Source organism: Podarcis tiliguerta, assembly GCF_965153285.1.
Source record: "Podarcis tiliguerta genome assembly, chromosome: 2".
Classification (NCBI taxonomy): domain Eukaryota; kingdom Metazoa; phylum Chordata; class Lepidosauria; order Squamata; family Lacertidae; genus Podarcis; species Podarcis tiliguerta.
In genome coordinates, this window is record NC_139535.1 from 107,233,001 (window position 1) to 107,255,731 (window position 22,731).

At 46.9% G+C, this 22,731-nt stretch overlaps 2 protein-coding genes across 2 annotated transcripts in view; both read right to left on the reverse strand.

Moving 5' to 3' along the window:
* Positions 1 to 22,731, reverse strand: part of AQP6 (aquaporin 6) — a 254,615-nt gene that overhangs the window by 175,887 nt on the left and 55,997 nt on the right. The window lies entirely within an intron of this gene.
* Positions 5,019 to 14,572, reverse strand: LOC310671637 (aquaporin-5-like). Its single transcript, XM_083428002.1, has 4 exons — positions 14,107 to 14,572; positions 8,220 to 8,381; positions 5,906 to 5,986; positions 5,019 to 5,756 (listed from the first exon to the last, which is right to left on the reverse strand). The coding sequence occupies exons 1-4, from the start codon at positions 14,467 to 14,469 to the stop codon at positions 5,520 to 5,522; spliced, it is 843 nt and encodes a 280-aa protein (XP_083284128.1). The 5' UTR covers positions 14,470 to 14,572; the 3' UTR covers positions 5,019 to 5,519.

Here is a 22,731-nt window from a genome sequence, read left to right on the forward strand (position 1 = left end):
GCTGTACTCTAGCTGTTGACCGGAGGGTTTTATGAGATTAGCAGCAGCGTTCTCCTCCTTATAATGCAGAAGCATTTGTGGCTAGGGTAACTTTTAGTATTTGCAGGAGATCAAGGCAGTGGGTCGATACCAGGGCCGGATTTAGGTTTGATGAGGCCCTAAGCTACTGAAGGGAATGGGGCCCTTTCTATGTCCAGCTGTCCTTTGTCAGCAACAAATTGTCGCTGGTTTTTGTGTTGAATATCTGCTATATGGTAATTTAAGGACCACTTGCAGAATGTAGGCACCCTATATATAGAAATGAGCAAACCAGTGATATTTTAGGGAGCAGGCTAGCAGGCGGCAGGGCCCATGACTTACATTATAGGAGCCTACACAACACAAAACACTGCTGCTGTATGTTGGTTTTATTTTATTTGTTTTTTATCTTATATTTTGGAAATGTACATCCAGTTGTTGGTTTTCTTTAACGCCACGCCCCCCCCCCCCCCCCCCGCGCAAGAGAGTGGGACCCTAAGCTATAGCTTGTTTAGCTTATATGTAAATCTGGCACTGCTAGGCTGCATCAACAGAAGTCCATCGTACCCGATCAAGGGAATTAATAGTACCACTCGATCAATTTATCATTTCTTGTGTTTGACTAAAAGCTGCCACAAAACCAGCCCAAAAAATCTGCAAATCCAACTAAGAAAGACCCTGAAATAAGCAACCATTTACTATAAATCTAATTAATGAATCTCCTGCATAGTTTTTTATGTGACAAGCAAAAATACTTTTAGCAGCTTTTGCAAATAAGGCTGTTTTTATACTGTATATGTGACAAGCGGGTGAGAGTCAGATAATTGTACCACTCTATTAAGCCTTGGTCAAATCACACCTGGAATACTGTGTCCAGTTCTGAGTGCAACAGTTAAAGAAGGAATTAAGTACGTTTCTGAGCACAGTACAAAATGTTGGTGCTGACTTTTAAAGCCCTAAACGGACTTGGTCCCCACCCCTATCATTCAGCCCAGACACTGAGGTCTAGCTGTGAGGGCCTTCTAGTGGTTCCATCACTGCAAGAAGTGAAGTTACAGGGAATCAGGCAGTGGGTTTTGTTGGTTAGTGGCACCCACCCTGTGGAATGCCCTCCCATCAGATGCCAAGGAAGTAAACAACTATCTGACTTTTAGAAGACATCAGAAAAGTTTTTAATGGTTGATGTTTTACTATGTTTTTAATATTTTGCGAGGAGCTGCCCAGAGTGGGAGGCATATACATATTATTATTATTATTATTATTATTATTATTATTATTATTAAATTGATAAGCTGGAATATGTGCTGAGGAAGGTGGCCAAGATGATCAAGGGTCTAGAAAGCAAGCCTCAAGAGAAACGGCTGAAAGAGCTGGGTATGTTTATCCTGGAAACGTGGAGACTGAAGAGAGGTGATGGCCATCTTCAAATAGCTTAAGGTTTGTCACACGGCTAGGACTCGAACCAATGGCTTCAAGTTACAAGAAAGCAGATTCCGACTAAACATCAGGAAGAACTTTCTGATGGTAAGAGCTGTTTGACAGTAGAACAGGCTGCCACAAGAGGTTGTGGACTCTCCTTCCTTGCAAGTTTTAAAGCAGATATTGGATGGCCATTTGTCATTGATTCTTTAGCTGAGATTCCTGCATTGCAGGGGCTTGGACTAGATGACCCAACTCTACAGTTCTGTAGAAGAAATGGCTCTCTCTCTGTGTGATGCAGTACAAGTGAACTGAACGATGAGCTGATTATCTGGTGGCCTGAAGCAGTCACCCCACTGACAAATTTGGTTGGGCCTTTTAAAGCTCCTTTAAAACAGGAGCAAGTTCAACAGTCCTTCATCTGATGCAATGATCGCCTGGGGAGGGGGCCCGAGAAGCAGCTGGGAAGGTAGGCTTGGAAAAATCAGGCCCGTCTGTCAATATGAGCAGAGACGCCTCTATTCGAGCCACTGGTAGCTCAGCACTTTAGACACTGTGTGAGTGTCTGGAGGCAGTTGGAGAATGGATGGCGGCTAACAGATTGAGGTTGAATCCTGACAAGGCAGAAGTGCTGTTTTGGGGGGACGGGAGGTGGGCAGGTGTGGAAGACTTCCTGGTCCTGAATAGGGGAACTGTGCCCCTGAAGGACCAGGTGTGCAACCTGGGAGTCATTCTGGACTCGCAGCTGACCATGGAGGCACAGGTCAATGTGTCCAGGGCAGCTGTCTATCAGCTCCATCTGGTACGCAGGCCGAGACCCTACCTGCCTGCAGACTGTCTCGCCAGAGTGGTACGTGCTCTGGTTATCTCTCGCTTGGACTACTGCAATGCGCTCTATGTGGGGCTACCTTTGAAGGTGACCCGGAAACTACAATTAATCCAGAATGCGGCAGCTAGACTGGTGACTGGAAGTGGCCGCCGAGACCACATAACACTGGTCTTGAAAGACCTACATTGGCTCCCAGTATGTTTCTGAGCACAATTCAAAGTGTTGGTGCTGACCTTTAAAGCCCTAAACGGCCTCGGCCCAGTATACCTGAAGGAGTGTCTCCACCCCCATCATTTAGCCCAGACACTGAGGTCCAGCACTGAGGGCCTTCTGGTGGTTCCCTCTCTGCGAGAAGTTACAGGGAACCAGGCAGAGGGCCTTCTCAGTTGTGGCGCCCGCCCTGTGGAACGCCCTGCCACCAGATGTCAATGAGAAAAATAACTACCAAACTTTTAGAAGACATCTGAAGGCAGCCCTCTTTAGGGAAGCTTTTAATGTTTAATAGGTTATTGTATTTTAGTGTTTTGTTGGAAGCTGCCCAGAGTGGCTGGGGGGACCCAGTAAGATGGCTGGGGTATAAATAATAAATTATTATTATTATTATTATTATTATTAGTCCAGATGTGGTTAACTGTGGTTATTCAGTGATGACTGCAATACGCTCTGTACATGGCAAGAGGCTCCCTCCTTGATTATTGCACCACTTTTTCCAGGACTGAGTCCTGGCATTGAAAAGACGTTTGGGGATAAAGGCCTTGACTCAAATGGAGAGGTGGAATCCATCAATGCCAGGGGCTGTGCTGTCAGTGGTACAGCAATTTCTCCTCTCTTTATAATTGCCTCAACAATCTCTGTTTAATCTCCGCAGCTCATCCATCAGTGGAATGAGATCTGGGGATAAAGCAAGGATATGCACCACCAAATTCGAGCCATTTGTAATAAACCCTCTGCTTGCACTCCCGCCCGGTGTACATAAATCTCTGGGTTTGTGGATGTTATTGTTGTTTTTAAAAAGCCCACAAAGACACACAGAGGCATGCAGGCTTTCTCGCAAATATCAGGCTTTTAATAAAATCTTGCCCATTAGCTCTGAACAGAAGGGATTTTTGCCATCTGTTGAGCTGCAGACACCAAGATTGACAAGGTTATTATTGCTGAGACAGAAATATTCGCTCTTTGTCCTTTATCTTTTCTGTATCTTCTAGCCGAGGGGGGAAAAAAATACAAGGGGTCTGTTATTGCTGAAATACATCTTATTTAATGCTGCTTGCCTCAAATCAGCGGCAATCATGAGAAATTGCAAGGTCAGGAAGAGTGGAAAGCGAGATGAAAAGAGGAATTTATGGCAATGGAAGCTTCTGTTGAAGAGGCGAGAGACTAGACTGTTTGGGCGAGATGTTTATTAAGAGCCCGGCACCTCCAGTGCCCTCAGGATACAAAGGGGAACAGATTTCTCCTGCTTAGAAAGAGAGAAGGCAATAAGATTCCAGCAATTGAAGCTGCTATGGGCTATTTAAAAGTCCACCATCAAGAGATACAGAAGCAACAACAAAGGGACAAAGAGAAATTACCTACAGGATGCAGAGAAAGGGGGAGCCAAAAAGCATGCGGAGGATGCCGTAATTAGAATTAATCAGATATATTAAAGATAAAGGGACCCCTGACCATTAGGTCCAGTCGTGACCAACTCTGGGGTTGCAGCGCTCATCTCGCTTTATTGGCCGAGGGAGCCGGCGTACAGCTTCCGGGTCATGTGGCCAGCATGACTAAGCTGCTTCTGGCAAACCAGAGCAGCGCACGGAAACGCCATTTACCTTCCCGCTGGAGCAGTACCTATTTATCTACTTGCACTTTGACGTGCTTTCGAACTACTAGGTTGGCAGGAGCAGGGACCGAGCAACGGGAGCTTACCCCGTCTCAGGGATTCGAACTGCCGACCTTCTGATCAGCATATTAATTTCATACAAATGATATTAGTAAATTACTGGGTGCCTGAAGAGCACAACTGGAATACTGTGTCCAGTTCTGGGTGCCACAATTTAAGAAGGATTTTGACAAGCTGGAACATGGGCAGAGGAGGGCAGCCAAGATGATCATTCCCAGAATTTGCTGATGAAAACCACGACAATTTAAAAAATGAAAACAAAACCACAATAAGGTTTTTAATGTGAGTATGCCCAGGGGCATAGAAAGCGGGGTGCGGGGAGTGCGGCACACCCCGGGTGTCATCCCTGAGGGGGTAACAAATATGGCACACCGTGGGGGGCGGCACTTACTGGGGGGGCCTGGCCTGCAGTGTGCCCGAGCCATGCATCTCTTCTTTGAGTGACACGGTGGCTTGGGGCCCTGCGCTGCCCAAAATGGCAGTGTGGGGCTTCCTTCCACCAGGTGGACTCCGTGGGCAGCTCACCGTGCTGCCCCCCCCCCCCGGGTGGATTGCCCTGCTCCCACCGCTCCAGGTACCAGAGCAGCTAGCTACCCCCGTGGGTATGCCCTCCTGAGATCATGATTTTCCTATGCTAGTGTCGGGGACCATGCTGAGGAGGGCTGCACTGAGGAGGATAGTTCGGAGCCCCCCCTCTCCCCATCCTGAATCTTCCCAGCAGCAGAAGGACAGTATAGATTTGGAACAGTGGTTTGCCGAGGGGTATAGTTCCAAAGGCAGAAGCTGGGAAATCCTGGAAGGGGAACAGCTAAGAGAAGATGCACCGGGAGGGAGGGAGGGGGAGAGAGAGAGAGAGAGAGAGAGAGAGAGAGAGAGAGAGCAGATTTGCTGTCTCTGGTAAGCATCCATCCGCTCAGCCCAAGGTCAAGAAGAGCAGATGAGGTGGCAGCACAGAAAGCACAGTGGTTACGAGCTCAGGTTACAAGACGCGGTAGCGACATGGGTGAGTAGGGAGGAAGTGGGTGGAACCCTTAATTGGGAGCACCGCCATTCCTGGGAATTCTTTGTTCTCTTGCTGTGATCATTAAAGTTCTAACTGGTAAGAAGACTCCTTTTCCTTTGTTCTGCTTATCTACAGCCAAGGGGTGGGGGGTGCGGGGAGGGATTCCCTGAAGCCTGACAGCTAGAGCCTGTCAGCAAGCAGCGTTTTGAAAAGTCACATGGGCAAGGTGCCTTCTCCCACCCAATCCTCTGTTTGGAGGTGAGACAAAGGCGAGGCATTCCTAGTCCACAGAGCTGGATCCTGAGCGTAAGGTTAGCTGCAGCGTCCGTCCCACTGCGTAAACAAGAAGGCTGAGCCTGTCCCCTTTAAGAGACCAACCCACAAGCCTTATCATCAGTGTCGATGAGCTTGGGAAGGGTGTGGACAGAGTAGGTCTTCAAGGACTGCTTCTTCTGACGTCCATGCTCTGCTTCTTTCCCAGGATCACGGTCTCCTCTGAGGATGGCAATTCGGTCTGCCGTGCTCCTGGGTTGCGGGCACAAAAGATAGTCGTACAGCATCATGGCTACGATGGCACCAGCTAGCGGTCCAATCCAGAAAATCTGTGCAGAGAGAAGGAAAGGATGCTTTGGTCAAAGCTAGGGCTAGGACTTTGCCAGCAGCTGCTGTGTGGGTCTAGCTGCAAGGGCCTCGCTTGGAGATATGCTCCTCATCCCATCTCTTTCAGAACAGAGGCAGAGTCTTCTCTTACCCAGTGGTTAGCAAAGTTCCCCATGACCAGAGCTGGGCCAAAGGATCTAGCTGGGTTCATAGAGCAGCCAGTGTAGTAGATCTAGGGAAACACAAAGAGGTGGTTGAGAGGAGGGAAGGAAACCAAAAACAGGCCCTCCAAAATTTCTCCAATGAAAATAGGGACGTCCTCTTCCATAATAATAATGGCAATTTTATTATTTATACCCCACCCCTCTGGGCTGCCCCAGCCGTTCTGGGTAGCTTCCAACATGTACAAAAACATAAAACATTTAAAAAAATGCCTATACATGGCTGCCTTCAGATGTTTTGGATTTGGATTTGATATCCCGCCTTTCACTCCCTTTAAGGAGTCTCAAAGCGGCTAACATTCTCCTTTCCCTTCCACCCCCACAACAAACACTCTGTGAGGTGAGTGGGGCTGAGAGACTTCAGAGAAGTGTGACTGACCCAAGGTCACCCAGCAGCTGCATGTGGAGGAGCGGAGATGTGAACCCGGTTCCCCAGATTACGAGACTACCGCTCTTAGCCACTACACCACATTGGCTCTCAAGGTTGTCTTCTAAAGGTTGTACAGTCGCACCTTGGAAGCTGAACGGAATCTGTTCCGGAAGTCCGTTCGACTTCCAATACGTTTGGAAACCAAAGCACGGCTTCTGATTGGCTGCAGGAAGCACCTGCAGCCAATTGGAACCCACGGAACCCGCATCAGACGTTCGGGTTCCGAAAGAACATTCAAAAACCAGAAACTCCCTTCCGAGTTTCGATCCGGAGCCGATTTGTTCGGGAGCCAAGGCGTTTGAGATCCAAGGTATGACTGTATAGTTATTTATCTCCTTGGGTATTGCATAACTCCATACCCTCCAGCATTTTTGGGAAAAAATGGGGTGATGGCCTAAGGGAAGGTAGGACATTCTGGGATTAAATCATAAACCAGGACAGTTTCTGTAAATCTGGGACTGATTCTGGAAAATAGGGACATTTGGAGAGTCTGCAAGCAGTTTTCACTGCATGTGAGGATTTTGCATTTGTGATTTTCTGCCCCAGCTGTGCAGAGAACCGGGCACAGCTCAGTTTCCTATTGTTCGTGACCTCATGAAATATCCTCCAGCATCCGATACCCATTGCAGCCTAACACCGCCCCCCCCCCCACCAAAGCAGGCTTGGAGCTTGCCAGAACATCCTCCCAATTGTAATATTCTCATTTGATTTCATTTCACTTACACCGCCTTTCTATATTGCCATACACAACGCGGTATACGGCAACAAAATACACAACAAAGAATGCACACCTTATAATCTGATCCAATACAAACAGTCATAATAAAACATAACTACTAAAGCATGGACTACTGCAATGTGCTCTAGGTGGGGCTGCCTTTGAAGGTAACCCGGAAAATACAGCTAATCCAGAATGCGGCAGCCAGACTGGTGACTGGGAGTGGCTGCCAAGACCATCTAACACCAGTCCTGAAAGAACTATATTGGAACCCAGTATGTTTCTGAGCACAATTCAAAGTGTTGGTGCTGACCTTTAAAGCCCTAAACGGCTTCGGTCCAGTATACCTGAAGGAGCGTCTCCACCCCCATCGTTCAGCCTGGACACTGAGGTCCAGCTCCGAGGGCCTTCTGGCGGTTCCCTCACTGCGAGAAGTGAGGTTACAGGGAACCAGGCAGAGGGCCTTCTGAGTAGTGACGCCCACCCTGTGGAAGGCCCTCCCATCAGATGTCAAGGAAATAAACAACTATCTGACTTTTAGAAGACATCTGAAAGCAGCCCTGTATCAGGAAGTTTCTAATGCTTGTTTTATCATGTTTTTAATCTTCTGTTGGGAGCCGCCCAGAGTGGCTGGGGAAACCCAGCAAGATGGGCGGAGTATAAATATATTATTATTATTATTATTATTTATTTATTTATTTATTTATTTCAAAAATCCATGTAAAATTACATAATTTGTGTCATATGGTTTCTCTGGCGCCTGCCATAGCTAAGGCTTTGCTGTTCACTCAGTTTCCCTGATAAGCATGATGATTCCCATCTGGTGATATGCAGACCCCCTCATAACCCACCTGGGGGGGGTGGTCTGTGGCACCATTCACACACACACACCACACACATATATGAATGACCCTGTTCCACACCAAGGTCAGCGTTGATAAGACCCTGGACTGGAGTTGCCACAAAACACATCCTAAAATGTGAGATCCAATTGCAAGTTTACAACTGATGATCTTTGAGGGAAGAGCGAAGCGTTTTGATATAAGCGGTTGATTTTCACAAGAGGGACCTATGCATCTCTCTCCCCAATACCCACCCCTATCAGGTGTCCTGCAGTGACTGACAATCCAATGGACAATGCTGGGAAGCCAACATCCGTCCTGCGGCTGTCGGTGGACGCAAAGACGCAGAGGACCAGCTGGAGTGTGAGGAACATCTCAATGGTCACAGCCTGTCCTGCCGACGTGGTGTTCTGGGGCTGGAAAAGAAGGGCACATTGGTGAGAAATGTCCCTAACGGCACTTTTGGAGGCTGAAGGTCTACTCGACTGTCCGGGTGGACTTTTGAGTGGGTCCAACCAGCTGCATCGGTTGCAAGGGGCTGACACAGTGAAGTGCTTCCACAACGTAGCACCATCAGCTGCAGTGAGGACATGGGGTATGGCAGAGGTGTCCAACTTCCAACAGACTGCGATCTACTCCCACTATAAATAAACTGGCAGTTACTGTTATGTATTGAAGTTCTCACCCTGGCCACCAGGAGTATTGTGTACAGTGGTGCCTTGCAAGACGAAATTAATTCGTTCTGCGAGTTTTTTCGTTCTACGAGTTTTTTCGTCTTGCGAAGCACCACTGTGTATTGACGGTTTCCCATAGGAATGCATTGGCGGTTTTTTAAAAAAGGCGCAAGACGTTTCGTCTTGCGAAGCAAGCCCATAGAGAAATCCGTCTTGCGAAGCAACTCAGAAAACGGAAAAAAATCTTTCGTCTTGCGAGTTTTTCGTCTTCCGAGGCATTCGTCTTGCGAGGTACCACTGTATGTAGTTTTCACTCAGGTCCACGTCAGTTATTTTAGGGGGGAAACCCTGGGTTGTTGTTGCTACATTGTTGACAGCAGGCTGCCTATAAAAGCAGGCCGGCTGAGCTGTTTGCTGTTCAGTTCTGTCCAGCTTACAAATAAAGAGCTGCTTTGGAAGAATCGCTGTGTCGTCTGCTATGTCTACCCACTATTCAACAGTTACCTACCCATTGGATTGACCAAAGAATTATGCCAAGAGAAACAGATGGACTATGCAGAATTGGCAAAACTGACACATAAACTACGGGACAAGGATAAATGTGACTTTAAAGATGAACGGTAACCTTTTACAAAGTACTTAAAGAAGCAACAAAGTGAACTGGACTCCTTGGCAGGTTTTGAATAAACTGGGGGAGGGAGGAAATGGGGAAAAAAATTAAGGATGGTATGTTGTAAGATAATATGCTTTGTTCAAATTCCTAATAACAAATATATAGATATAGATTGACTAAAATTGTTGAGCTTTTGGGGGGGAGGATGACCAAAAATTTTTTAGGGAAAGATGTAGAAAAGATTTTCAGCAAATCCAAAAAAACTAATTTTAGTTTAAATAATAATACAGTGGTATCTTGGGTTAAGTACTTAATTCGTTCCGGAGGTCCACTCCTAATGGGACCTTCTGCTGCCACTGCGCCGCCAGAGCACAATTTCTGTTCTCATCCTGAAGCAAAGTTCTTAACCCGAGGTACTATTTCTGGGTTAGTGGAGTCTGTAACCTGAAGCGTATGTAACCCGAGGTACCACTGTAATCATAATGAAAAAAGGTGTGTTCTTTGTAATTTTGCAAAATATACTCATTAACCGCACGAAAAGTACTCCCTGGTGTTTTCTATTTAACGTCCTAGTTTTCAAATGACTGGAGATTTTGACCGACTTTTCTGAGCACTTGGGGTCAAAAGAAAGCAATTTAAAACCACTGTTGTCGAGACGTTTCATTCTGAATCCGCTAGACAGAGCCAGACAGAGATTATGGTGGCAGGTGGGTGTCCTGTCCTGCCCCCCCCCCAAAAAAAAATCCTGGCTATGCCCATGGTCACAGGGTAGTTCTCAGCAAAGTGAATCTTGAGTTGAAGTGAATGGAAATTGAACAGGAGAGGAAAAATCAAGGATCCAGTTCAGGGCCTGGGAGGGGCCCGGCTTGCCTTGCATAACTGGGCAAAAGGACAAGAGGCGACGACTGCTCTGCAAAAGCTGGTATTAGCGAGAGCCGAGACAAAAATATACCAAAGATTTCGGGGTCAGAGATCACTGGCGCTGAAGAACAGAGAGAAGCAACTTTCGGACTGGGCCCTCTGTGACTTCTCTGCAAAACAACAAAGCCGAGGCGAGAGAGTTCTGTTTCATTTTAACTTCGCCCAGCATTTAGAATTGCCTCCTCCAGGCAGATTCTGCCGACCGGCTGATAATTCAGTCTCATAACACACTTCCAGAAAAAACAAGCCAGCGGCTGGGGTTAACCAAAGGGATTTTAAAGAGAGAGAGAGAGAGAGAGAGAGAGAGAGAAGGCCATAATTTGAAACGTTTAAAAGTTCTGCTGTTTGATCAGATCGGTTTGCAAAGGCTTAAGTCTGAGGCACAGTTTATTGCTATGATCAATTAATTAAATTTGTATACAGCCCTATGTCAGGGCAATTCACGACATAAAATCACAATATAATATGACAACGTGATATGAAATAACAACAACAACAAATGTAGAAAGCTGAACTTAAAACAGGAAAACGAGAAACTGGGAAAACGAAGTGGCATAGTATTTTAATATTGTATTTTAATATTCTGTTGGAAGCTGCCCAGAGTGGCTGGGGAAGCCCAGCCAGATGGGCAGGGTATAAATAATAAATTATTATTATTATTATTATTATTATTATTATTATTATTATTATTATCTGGCCTTTTTCCTTGACAGGGACTCAAGGTGGCTTATAGGTAAGATAAGAACAGCTAAAAACATAGGGGAAAAAATAGAATTAAAACTATCAATCTATGATCTATTAAGAACATAAAGATAATTACAATAAAAACTGAAGAACCAGCCCTTTTGTTAAAAGTTGTCAGTTCCCAAAAGCTGGCTGGAATAAGAAAGTCTTCAGCTGCCGGTGGAAGGACAAGGAGGGAGCTAGTCTAACTTCTCTAGGGTGTTCCTGAGTCTGGGAGCTGCCAGCAAGAAGGCCCTGTGCTGCTTCTCTACCAATCGTGCCTGTGAGGGTGGCAGGACCGAGAGAAGAAGAAGAGGAGGAGGAGGAGGAGGAGTTTGGATTTGATATCCCGCTTTATCACTACCTGAAGGAGTCTCAAAGCGGTTAACATTCTCCTTTCCCTTCCTCCCCCACAAGAAACACTCTGTGAGGTGAGTGGGGCTGAGAGACTTCAGAGAAGTGTGACTGGCCCAAGGTCACCCAGCAGCTGCATGTGGAGGAGCGGGGACGCGAACCCGGTTCACCAGATTACGAGTCTACCGCTCTTAACCACTACACCACACTGGCTCTCTCAGAGAAGGGCCTGCTCTGAAGATCTCACAACCAGGGCAGCTTTGGATGAGGGAATTTGGTCTATCAGATCTTACCAGGGCTCTCTGCCCCCCAGCACAAACCTGCGTTTAATGCAAGGATGCAGTCCCAGAACACACAAAGCAATGGTAAAAGGAGTGTCTCTGAACATGTGCAAAGCACATTTCCATTCAGCAATGTCACCCCCACTACACTGCGCATTTCACAGGGGCAGAGACAGCAGGTTGCAGCTGATGCTATCTTTTAGTAGATCTTTTAATCCCCAGATTTTTACACCAGACCTTTTAGGTGTCCCTGCTTTCCAGGGACAGTCCCGAATTTACAGATGCCGTCCCAGTTTCTGATTGGACCCTGGAATGTCCTTCTTTTCCTTAAAGGTAAAGGTACCCCTGCCCGTACGGGCCAGTCTTGACAGACTCTAGGGTTGTGCGCCCATCTCACTCAAAGAGGCCAAGGGCCAGCGCTGTCCGAAGACACTTCCGGGTCACGTGGCCAGCGTGACATCGCTGCTCTGGCGAGCCAGAGCCGCACACGGAAACACCGTTTACCTTCCCGCTAGTAAGCGGTCCCTATTTATCTACTTGCACCCGGGGGTGCTTTCGAACTGCTAGGTTGGCAGGCGCTGGGACTGAGCAACGGGAGCGCACCCCGCCGCGGGGATTCGAACCGCCGACCTTTCGATCGGCAAGCCCTAGGCGCTGAGGCTTTTACCCACATCGCCACCCGCGTCCCCCTTTTCCTTAGGACATCCCTATTTTCGTCAGAGAAATGTTGGAGAGTATGATGACCCTATTTTCATGAGGGTATGGAGTTTTGTGACACCCCCCCCCCCCGAGCCAAGGAGATAAGTAACTATACAACCTTTAGAAGACACCTGAAGGCAGCCCTCTATAGGGATGTTTTTAAATAAATGTTTAACGTTTTATTATGTTTTTTATATATGTTGGAAAACACCCTGAGTGGCTGGGGCAACACTCAGATGGGTGGGGTATAAATAGTGTAATATAATAATAATAATAATAATAATAATAATAATAATAATAATAATAATTGAATAGGACGGTCCTTATTTTCATTGGAGAAATCTTGGAGGGAATGTGACCAGTGGTGTAGCGTGGGTTGTCAGCACCCGGGGCAAGGCAAGTAATTTGCGCCCCCTAACCCGTGGATTTTAGCACTCGGGCAGAGAGCTGCGAGTGCGAGAGCGCCCCCCCAATTTTGCGCCCGGTGCGGCCGCCCCCCCCTGCACCCCGCGCTACGCCACTGAATGTGACACTAACCATACACCTGGTATACGCACATCACCATCAGACCCAGTCATAGGAGAATCAGATGTCCAAAAATCTCCTGTCGCTCCTAAGCATATTATTAAATGCACACGCACGAGCTCTTCATCACTCTAGATTACTGAAACAGACCAACAGAGTCTCAAACTACTGTGCAGGGAATGAGAGACAGTCAATGAAGGCAGCTGCTTTTGTTGCTACCAAGGGGAAAGGATTCTGGCAAAGCAATAATAGCCAAGAAGAAACACAGCTCCTTTCTCCATGGATATGGCTGCCCCAAGGCACCCAAAGCCCTGCTTGGATGCGCCCATCCTTACAGTGACCCATCAAGAGTCTCCAAAATCTGCAGAAGAAAATGTGCGTTTCTTTTATTTTAAAATCACAGCAGGGTTGAATGGGCCTGGGCTTGTGCAGGAATGCCAGAATTCGGTGAAGTTTTCAATTAGATGGACGAAATTCAAATTCAAGCCCATATGAATAACTGCAAAACTTAAAGATGTTGCTGTGGCAACATCTCAAAAAAGACCGGAGAAGGTAAGGTTAGGTTTTCAAGTAAGATGGAAAACGGTTGGCGCAGCCAAATAAATCCAGAGGACTTTGGACTCCAGGGTTATATAGCGGTACCTCGGTTTTTGAGCGTCTCTAAAGCCAAATGTTTTGGAACCTAAACACTGAAAACCCGGAAGTAAATGATTCTGTTTTCAAACGTACCTCAGAAGTCAAACGGCTTCCACTGCGTGTCTTTCAATTTTCTCTCTTGAACTTTAAACCAGCCCTTTGTGCCTCGGTTTTCGAATGTTGTGAAAGTCAAACGTTCTTCCGGAACAGATTACGTTCAAGAACCGAGGTACTACTGTATGTTGTCATTCATCCTACAAAGCACATTTCCTTTGCACACTGCCTGGCAATCTCTTTTTGCAGCCTATTCATCATCATCAATTATTATTATTATTATTATTATTATTATTATTATTATTATACTATTTATACCCCACCCATCTGACGGGGTTGCCCCAGCCACTCTGGGCAGCTTCCAACATGTATAAAAACATAATAAAACATGAAACTTTTTTTAAAAAAGCTTTCCTATACAGAGCTGCCTTCAGATGTCTTCTAAAAGTTGCAGAGTTACTCATCTCCTTGGCTCGGAGGTCCCATAACTCCGTACCCTCCAACATTTCTCTGGTGAAAATAGGGACGTCCTAAGGAAAAGCGGGACATTCCGGGATCAGATCAAAAACCGGGACGGTGTCTGTAAATCCGGGACCGTCCCTGGAAAATAGGGGCACTTGGAAGGTCTGACCTCCCCGTCAGTCATCATTCTCAGACTCACCCCATTGACCCCCAGGCTTCCGTGGACCTCACGGGGGGTCAACTCATAGAGAAGAGCAGCTCCCACCACTGCTCCGATGAGCTGAGCGAGGACGTAGGAAGCAGCTTTGCAAAGGGATATGCGCGAGCCCAGCAGGAACGCGGCGGTCACTGCAGGGTTGAGATGGGCGCCGCTGACGTGGCCCAAGCATTGGGCCAAGGTGCCGATAGCCAGGCCAAAGGCGAGAGCGACTTGCAGGACCGAAGGGGAGGCCAGGGGCCAGGGCAGGGCAGAGCCCAGGCCTACGAACACAAAGACCGTCGTGCCAATTAATTCGGCCAGGAAGGCGCGAGTCAAGGCTCTCGAACACAGTTCCCGCTTCATCGTGGCAGATGCGCCGAAGGCCGCAGGGATCCACGCTTGCCTCTGCGGCCGCTCTGAGCCCGCAGGCAGGAGAGAGAGCCTGGGGAAGCCTTTATATGTGTCCTTGCCCCAGGCGGAACGAACCTGGCCCAGACTCGTAGGAACTGGAGCTTCAGGTGGGAAATTTTTGGAGCGTCTCCCCATGAGTCAGGCGGAGGCCTGTCTGAGCCTGTGATGGACCCTCCCATCCGCGGGGATTTTATAAAACATGGGCTGTCAGCTTCTGAACTGATGTTCCCTGCCAAGGGAAGCCGCTATCCAAAACCGGAAGGGAGTAATTGTGCCGCGCCCGAGTCCCATTTGTCATTTTTAAATGCAATTATATCCCATCCACCCTCTAAGGAAGCCAGAACATTATAGAGGGAGTTATCCCATTTCCCTCCTTCACAACAACCTTGTGAAATACAGTGGTACTTCAGGTTACATACGCTTCAGGTTACAGACTCCACTAACCCAGAATAGTGCTTCAGGTTAAGAACTTTGCTGCAGGATGAAACCCAAGAATTACCAATGATAGAGGAATGGCAGATGAAGATGATGGATTTTTCGGAGCTAGACGACCTAACTGGAAGAGTCCGCGACCAGAAGGAGGAGGAGTATCAGGAAGTGGATTAAATTTAATGATTACTTAGTTAAATATGTTAAGTTAAATGAACTGAAAACAGCTTGCAGATACTTAATTGGCTTAGGATTTTATTTATGTTAAGTGATGAATTAATATGTTTAATTTCATAATGCGAAGATCTAAGGTTGTAAATGTTTAAGTTAAATTTTATAAGAACTGTGATTTGGAAAACCGTTAAAAGGATATCCAATGAAATTCAACCAAGGGGAAGCAAGGAAGTCACTTAACAATGTTAATAAGTGTAATTTTCAATAAGGCTATGATTTATGTTTGTTTGTCTTCTGTGTTTGTTTGTTTATAATGTTGTGAAAACCAATAAAAAAAAATTTGGGGGAAAAAAGAACTTCAGGATGAGAACAGAACTCATGCTCTGGCGGTGCAGCGGCAGCAGGAGGCCCCATTAGCTAAAGTGGTGCTTCAGGTTAAGAACAGTTTCAGGTTAAGAACAGACCTCCGGAATGAATTAAGTTCTTAACCCAAGGTACCACTGTAGGCTGGGCTGAGAAATTCACAATTTGCCTCTGGTCATCATCAGTGAGATTTGTGGCTCACATCCTATGGCCATGATCCTGTGCTCACTTACGTAATAAGGAAAAAACCTGCTCCTTTTCCCTTACAGGGTATCCAAGAGCCCATATAGAGTCTTTAAGTGGGTTACCTATCGGTAGGAGAAAATAACAGAGGCCAACCAGAGTATATTGAGAAGCAAAGCAACTAGTAAACCTGATCTTTATTGCAATGGAAAAGTACTGTTGCCACAGGGTCCCCACTCCCCACGCACAGGAGGGAGGAGAACCCTGAACAATGGTGTAAAAGGTAAAGGTAAAGGGACCCCTGACCATTCGGTCCAGTCGTGGCCGACTCTGGGGTTGCGGCGCTCATCTCGCTTTACTGGCCGAGGGAGCTGGCATACAGCTTCCGGGTCATGTGGCCAGCATGACTAAGCTGCTTCTGGCGAACCAGAGCAGCGCATGGAAACGCCGTTTACTTTCCCGCTGGAGTGGTACCTATTTATCTACTTGCACTTTGACATGCTTTCAAACTGCTAGGTGGGCAGGAGCAGGGACCGAGCAACGGGAGCTCACCCCGTCGCAGGGAATCGAACCGCCGACCATCTGATCGGCAAGTCCTAGGCTCCGTGGTTTAACCCACAGCGCCACCCGCAAGCCCTTATATCAGGGGTCAGCAAAGTGTTTGTGGCTTGGGCCGGTTCATGGTCCCACAGACGCCATGGTGGACCAGAGTGTATGTGTGCATGCATATGCGCAAACGCTCTTTCTGGCGCGGAGGAGGCGTGTGCAGCTTCCCATTGGCTGCAGGAGCTTCCTGCAGCCAATGGGAAGCCGGCCAGTGTCATGGAAGGCAGTCTCTGTGCCGGTTTAGCGCGGTGCATGGGAGCCTACAGAGTGGGTGGCGGGGGTCCATGGGCCAGTTAAATGACCCCCATGTGTGACCCATGAGCCTTAGGTTGCAGACCCCTGCCTTATATTCTGAAATTGCCCACTCTGTAGTCCATGACCACCCCCCAAAACATCATACAGTGGTACCTTGAGTTACAAACGCCTCAGGTACTAACTCCGCTAACCTGGAAGAGTTACCTCGAGTTGAGAACTTTGCCCCAGGATGAGAATGGAAATCGTGTGCTGGTGGTGCAACGGCAGCAGCAAGAGGCCCCATTAGCGAAAGCACACCTAGTTAAGAACAGTTTCAGGTTAAGAACAGACCTCCGGAATGAATTAAGTTCATAACTAGAGGTTGTTGTTTAGTTGTTTAGTCGTGTCCGACTCTTCGTGACCCCCTGGACCAGAGCACGCCAGGCCCTCCTGTCTTCCACTGCCTCCCGCAGTTTGGTCAGACTCATGCTGACATTGGCGGGGAAACTGAAGCAGAAGAAAGCGTGAAAGTAACATGACGCTTTTTAGTAGGTGGGAGGTCTGAATTAGCTCTGCCTAGGGAGTAGTTGGTAAGGGACGCGGGTGGCGCTGTCGGTTAAACCACAGAGCCTAGGGCTTGCCGATCAGAAGGTCGGCGGTTCGAATCCCCGCGATGGGGTGAGCTCCCGTTGCAAAGTCCCTGCTCCTGCCAACCTAGCAGTTTGAAAGCACGTCGAAGTGCAAGTAGATTAACAGGTACCACTCCGGCGGGAAGGTAAACGGCATTTCCGTGCGCTGCTCTGGTTTGCCAGAAGTGGCCACATGACCCGGAAGCTGTACGCCGGCTCCCTCGGCCAAGAAAGCGAGATGAGCGCCACAACCCCAGAGTCGGTCACGACTGGACCTAATGGTCAGGGCTCCCTTTACCTTTACCTTTAGGGAGTAGTTGGGATAAAGCCTAGGGATCTGAAACGTTTTAAGGACATTCCCTCCCATCCCACCCATAAGGGCTATTGGTCCTGTTTCCTTTTAGGTAACCACAGGATTCTTCACAATGGGAAGAAGTATGGCGCCACCTATTGGCAAATGCACAGCACAGTCCAATGCTCTTCGCTGTATGTGCCGCTGATGAGCTGGGAGAAGATTGATGGCAGAAGATCTCCCCGTGTGTGTGTGTGTGTGTGTGTGTGTGTGTGTGTTTGCAGTGGGGCTGTTGATATTGATCAGAGAAGCACCCCAGGGAGAGAAGGCATTTACCTTCCCCCACCCTCCCTATGAGGCAAATGTAAACAGCAATTGCTAAAGCTGCTTATTATCTAAAAATGTTTGTGTGTTTCTTTTTTGGAAGCATTGTGTGAGAAAAGGGGGTGCTTCTTTGAAGAGGGTGGTATTTACCCACAGGTTTCTTTAAAAAAATAAAATAAATTTTATCCAGGTTTATAGAGAAAAATACAAACCTTGATATTAGAATAGAATAGAATAGAATAGAATTTATTATTTATACCCTGCCCCTCTGGCTGGGTTTCCCCAGCCACTCTGGGCGGCTTCCAAAAAAGTATTAAAATACAGTGGTCTGTTAGACATTAAAAGCTTCCCTAAACAGGGCTGCCTTCAGATGTCTTCTAAAAGTCTGGTGGTTGTTCTTCTCTTTGACATCTGGTGGGAGGGAGTTCCACAGGGCGGGCACGACTACCGAGAAGGCCCTCGGTGCTGGACCTCAGTGTCCAGGCAAAAGGATGGGGGAGAAGACTTCCCTCCCCTCTCCCCCCCCTTTTTTTTACCAAACCAGGTCAGTTATCTAGATACAGTGGAATCTTGGTTTTTGAATGTAATTCATTCCGGAAGACTGTTCAACTTCCGAAATGTTCAAAAACCGAGGTGCAAAGGGCGGTCTGCGATTGCTTTCTTTCTTTCTTTCTTTTATTAATCTTTATTACTTTCCCACACAAACATATGTACATAGATAACAAGTCATACAAAGCAAAAGCAGTAAAAGTAAAGAGAAAAAGAGAAAAAGGAAAATACAATATATTATAATTAGATAACAAGTTAAAATGTAAAACTTCCAATCATTCTCATTATACTGCTTATATTGCCTATGTTTTAGACATGTTTTAGATATCTTATTGGACCATATAAAAATAATATAAATCTGTGCGAGAACACATGCCATTTCAATGGAGAAAATTGAAAAAACCTCAGCAGAAGCCGTTCGACTTCTGAGGTGCGTTCGAAAACGGCAGCAATTACTTCTGGGTTTTCGGCGTTCGAAAACCGAAACGTTCAGCTTCCAAGACACTTGAAAACCGAGGTTCCACTGTACAATAAAAAAGAAATAGAGAAAGAGAAAGAGAAAGAGAAAGAGAAAGAAAGAAAGAAAGAAAGAAAGAAAGAAAGAAAGAAAGAAAGAAAGAAAGGAGGTTAAAAGAAAAGGATAGAAAAATAAGATTCAGAAATTAAAGAACTTTCCGAAGTATCCACCCGCAATTTTGGAGTGTTAAGATAATTACATTTTTAAAAATTAAAAAAAAATCTGCTGCCTGATTAACTGGGGACTTCTTTAGTAAATCAAAAGTGCATAAATTGATTTATCAACTGAACACAGTCCCAGTGTATGCATCCATGAATCAACCCATAGCAGTTTGCTGTTGGGTATATCCATCATCATCTGCTTATTTGTATCTACAGCATAGCAGCCTGCCCTTTTCATTCCGTGCGAGTATATCCACTTTGTAAACAGCCACGATGGACTGAACAAAGCGTCTCCCCAAAGGGAAATTATTGCATTTCTCTTCTGTGCACCAGAGCCGTTTGTTTCCACTTGAGCCTGGGGGCAATAGCACAGCCAAGTTGGAGCAAAGCCAGTTCCAGGTGGTTAGAGGCCCTGGGGCCAGAGACACCAGATTACTCCCAAGATTGGGGCACATATTGTGGGCGTTTGACGTCACACAATGTTGTGACATCTGGAGGAGGCCGATCGTTCTGGAGGAGCCGGCCACTGAAGCTGTGATGCCCAATGCGTGTGACATCATGCGTGCGCCGTACATGTCGGGCCTGTTAAGTTGTGGCTGAACATATCAGACGACACAGCGATTCTTCAAACAGCTCTTGTTTATTCACAAGCCAGAACTGAACTGTACCAGCTCCATCTGGTACGCAGGCTGAGGCCCGCAGACTGTCTCACCAGAGTGGTGCATGCTCTAGTTATCTCTCACTTAAAAGGTAAAGGGACCTCTGACCATTAGGTCCAGTCGTGGACGACTCTGGGGTTACGGCGCTGATCTCGCTTTATTGGCTGAGGGAGCCGGCATACAGCTTCCTGGTCATGTGGCCAGCATGACTAAGATGCTTATGGCGAACCAGAGCAGTGCATGCATGGAAACGCCGGTAACCTTCCCGCCAGAGCGGTACCTATTTATCTAATTGCACTTTGACACAGGGATTCGAGCTGCCAACCTTCGGATCGGCAAGTCCTAGGTTCTGTGGTTTAACCCACAGCGCCACCCGTGTCCCGTTAGCCTGCATATTGAAGTCCAAATACACATCAGAATTACTAGAGATCTAGGAGCCTAACACAAAACTGGCCTGACCTGCATAAAAACCATCAAGAAACTAGCAAATCGGGTCCTCCCTTAAAGAGGGCACGTATTGTGGTGAGACCTGGAAAACCGACACCCTGTGTTGTGGGTGGGTACAATTGGTCAGCCACAACATCCGATTGGTAGGTCCCTCGTAGCTGGGAGCAATCTAGCCAATGGGATGCAGTCTAAACTGTTAAGATGTGGGTGAACATATCAGACGACACAGCGATTCTTCAAACAGCTCTTGTTTATTGACAGGCCAGAACAGAACTGAACTGAAGGGTTCAGCCAGCCTGCTTATATAGAGCTCAAATACAACACAACAGTAACCACTTTCTGTAACTATCCAATCACTGAACGTCACTTTCAATCCCTTATTTGCATATGTGGACCTGAGTTAAAACTATCTACAGTATCCCCCTGCTGGCCCAGGGTGAGAACTTCAGTACATAACAAGGCCCCCTCAACACAGTCCCCTTCCGACAAATATTGAAGGGACTGAAGACACCTCAGGCCCCTAGAGTTGGTGTGCCTGCCTAGTGCAGTTCCCAAAATAGGGACCCCCTTCTTCAAAAAAGAAATGCATGATATAAGAGACCAGATAATATATACTGAGGTGTTTTGAAGACCAACCAATTTAACTTTCATGCACTACAAAATAATAATAATAATACTTTGAGCACAAGCAGTTTTGCAACGCTCAGCAAAACACAACCGAAAAACATTTCGGCAACCCTAATAAACAAAATGGTTGGCTTATTTTACAGAAATAATTGAGAAGGGTGTCTGCACATTTTGCTTTATATAAATCAATCAATCTTTATTATGGTCCAGAGACCCAATAAATTGTTACAAAGCAATGGACAATTCAGACAGCCTACCTCCAGGTTAAACAAGCATTTTGTTCAGACTTAAAAATAGGGATCATTGGTTCTTGCAACCACCAATAGAAACTTTGCCACTGCTATGTTCTAGTGTTTGTCCGGTCTTCCAATAGGAACCTGACATAGTGAGCCTCTGATTTTCCCGGGAAAGGTACCAGCAAGGGTAATATCAGTCCAGCCCTGGCTTGCTCATATTTCGCACAGTGCAGCAAAATATATTTTATAGAATTGATGTCTTGAGCGCACGAGCTTTATACCTTTCCTTCTACCAGGACTAGAGGCTTCCTATTTTTTATTAAGAAAGCTTAGAGCCTGGCCTCTTGCAGGCATGGTCCCTGCTGCAATTGCTCCCAAGAGAGGTTTCAGGCAAAGTGTCCTTCTCTAGCTTTGGAGATGAGAGAGGAGGGTAGCTACCCAGTGCAGTGGATTCACTGGTGAAAGCCCCAGCAGAAATGTGTGACGATGTGAGGTTGGTGTATCATAGCTTTCAGTGCAAACTTGAACCCCTTTAAAGAGGCTCAAGGTTGCATGGAAACCTGTACCTGGTGGGACCTTGTCCCTTCTTAGGTTTTGTGAAGAGGGGAGGGGCTATTATTTGAGACCATCCCACCTGGATCCGAGGCACAAAGAGGATGAAACAAGAGGGCCCCTTGCAGGCATAGCCCATGGAGTGCTCCAATTCCAACATTATAATCTGGCGCTGAGTAGAAGCATAATAATAATAATAATAATAATAATAATAATAATAATAATAATAATACTTTATTATTTATACTCCGCCCATCAGCCACTCTGGACGGCTCCCAACAGAATACTAAAAACACGATAAAATATCAAACATTAAAAACTTCCTGATACAGGGCTGCTTTCAGATGTCTTCTGAAAGTCAGGTAGTTGTTTATTTCCTTGACATCTGATGGGAGGACGTTCCACAGGGTAGGTGCAACTACCAAGAAGGCCCTCTGCCTGGTTCCCTGTAACCCTCTCTGAGGGAACCGTCAGAAGGCCCTTGGAGCTGGACCTCAGTTTCCGGGCTGAACGATGGGGGTGGAGACGCTCCTTCAGGTATACTGGGCTAAGGCCATTTAGGGTTTTAAAGGTCAGCAGCACCAACACTTTGAATTGTGCTCAGAAATGTACTGGGAGCCAATGTAGGTCTTTCAAGACTGGTGTTATATGGTCTCGGCGGCCACTCCCAGTCACCAGTCTAGCTGCTGCATTCTGGATTAGTTGTAGTTTCTGGGTCGCCTTCAAAGGTAGCCCCACATAGAGCGCAATGCAGTAATCCAAGCGAGAGATAACTAAAGCATGCGCCACTCTGGCGAGACAGTCTGCGGGCAGATCGGGTCTCAGTCTGTGTACCAGATGGAGCTGATAGACAGCTGCCCTGGACACAGAATTGACCTCTATGGACAGCTGTGAGTCCAAAATGACTCCCAGGCTGCACACCTGGTCCTTCAGGGGCACAGTTACCCCATTCAGGACCAGGGAGTCCTCCACACCTGTCCACCCCCTGTCACCCCAAAACAGTACTTGTCAGGATTCAACCTCAATCTGTTAACTGCCATCCATCCTCCAACTGCCTCCAGACACTCACACCGGACCTTCAGCACCTTCACTGGTTCTGATTTAAAAGAGATGTAGAGCTGGGTATCATCTATAAGCAGAAGCCCCTGATGCCATGGCAAATGATGCAGAAGATGAGACCAGTGTTGCTGACCATCCTTGGACAATGCTATTTCCTAACCCTACAGCCCCTT

Bases quoted from the DNA above. Each gene is read 5' to 3' on its own strand.
- LOC310671637 (XM_083428002.1), bottom strand. From the start codon at position 14,469: ATGAAGCGGGAACTGTGTTCGAGAGCCTTGACTCGCGCCTTCCTGGCC. The intron at 8,382-14,106 runs GTGAGTCTGAGA...CTTCTTTTCCAG, and splicing joins GAAGCCTGGGGGTCAATGGG to CCCCAGAACACCACGTCGGC. The intron at 5,987-8,219 runs GTGGGTATTGGG...GTGTTTCCCTAG, and splicing joins CTGCAGGACACCTGATAGGG to ATCTACTACACTGGCTGCTC.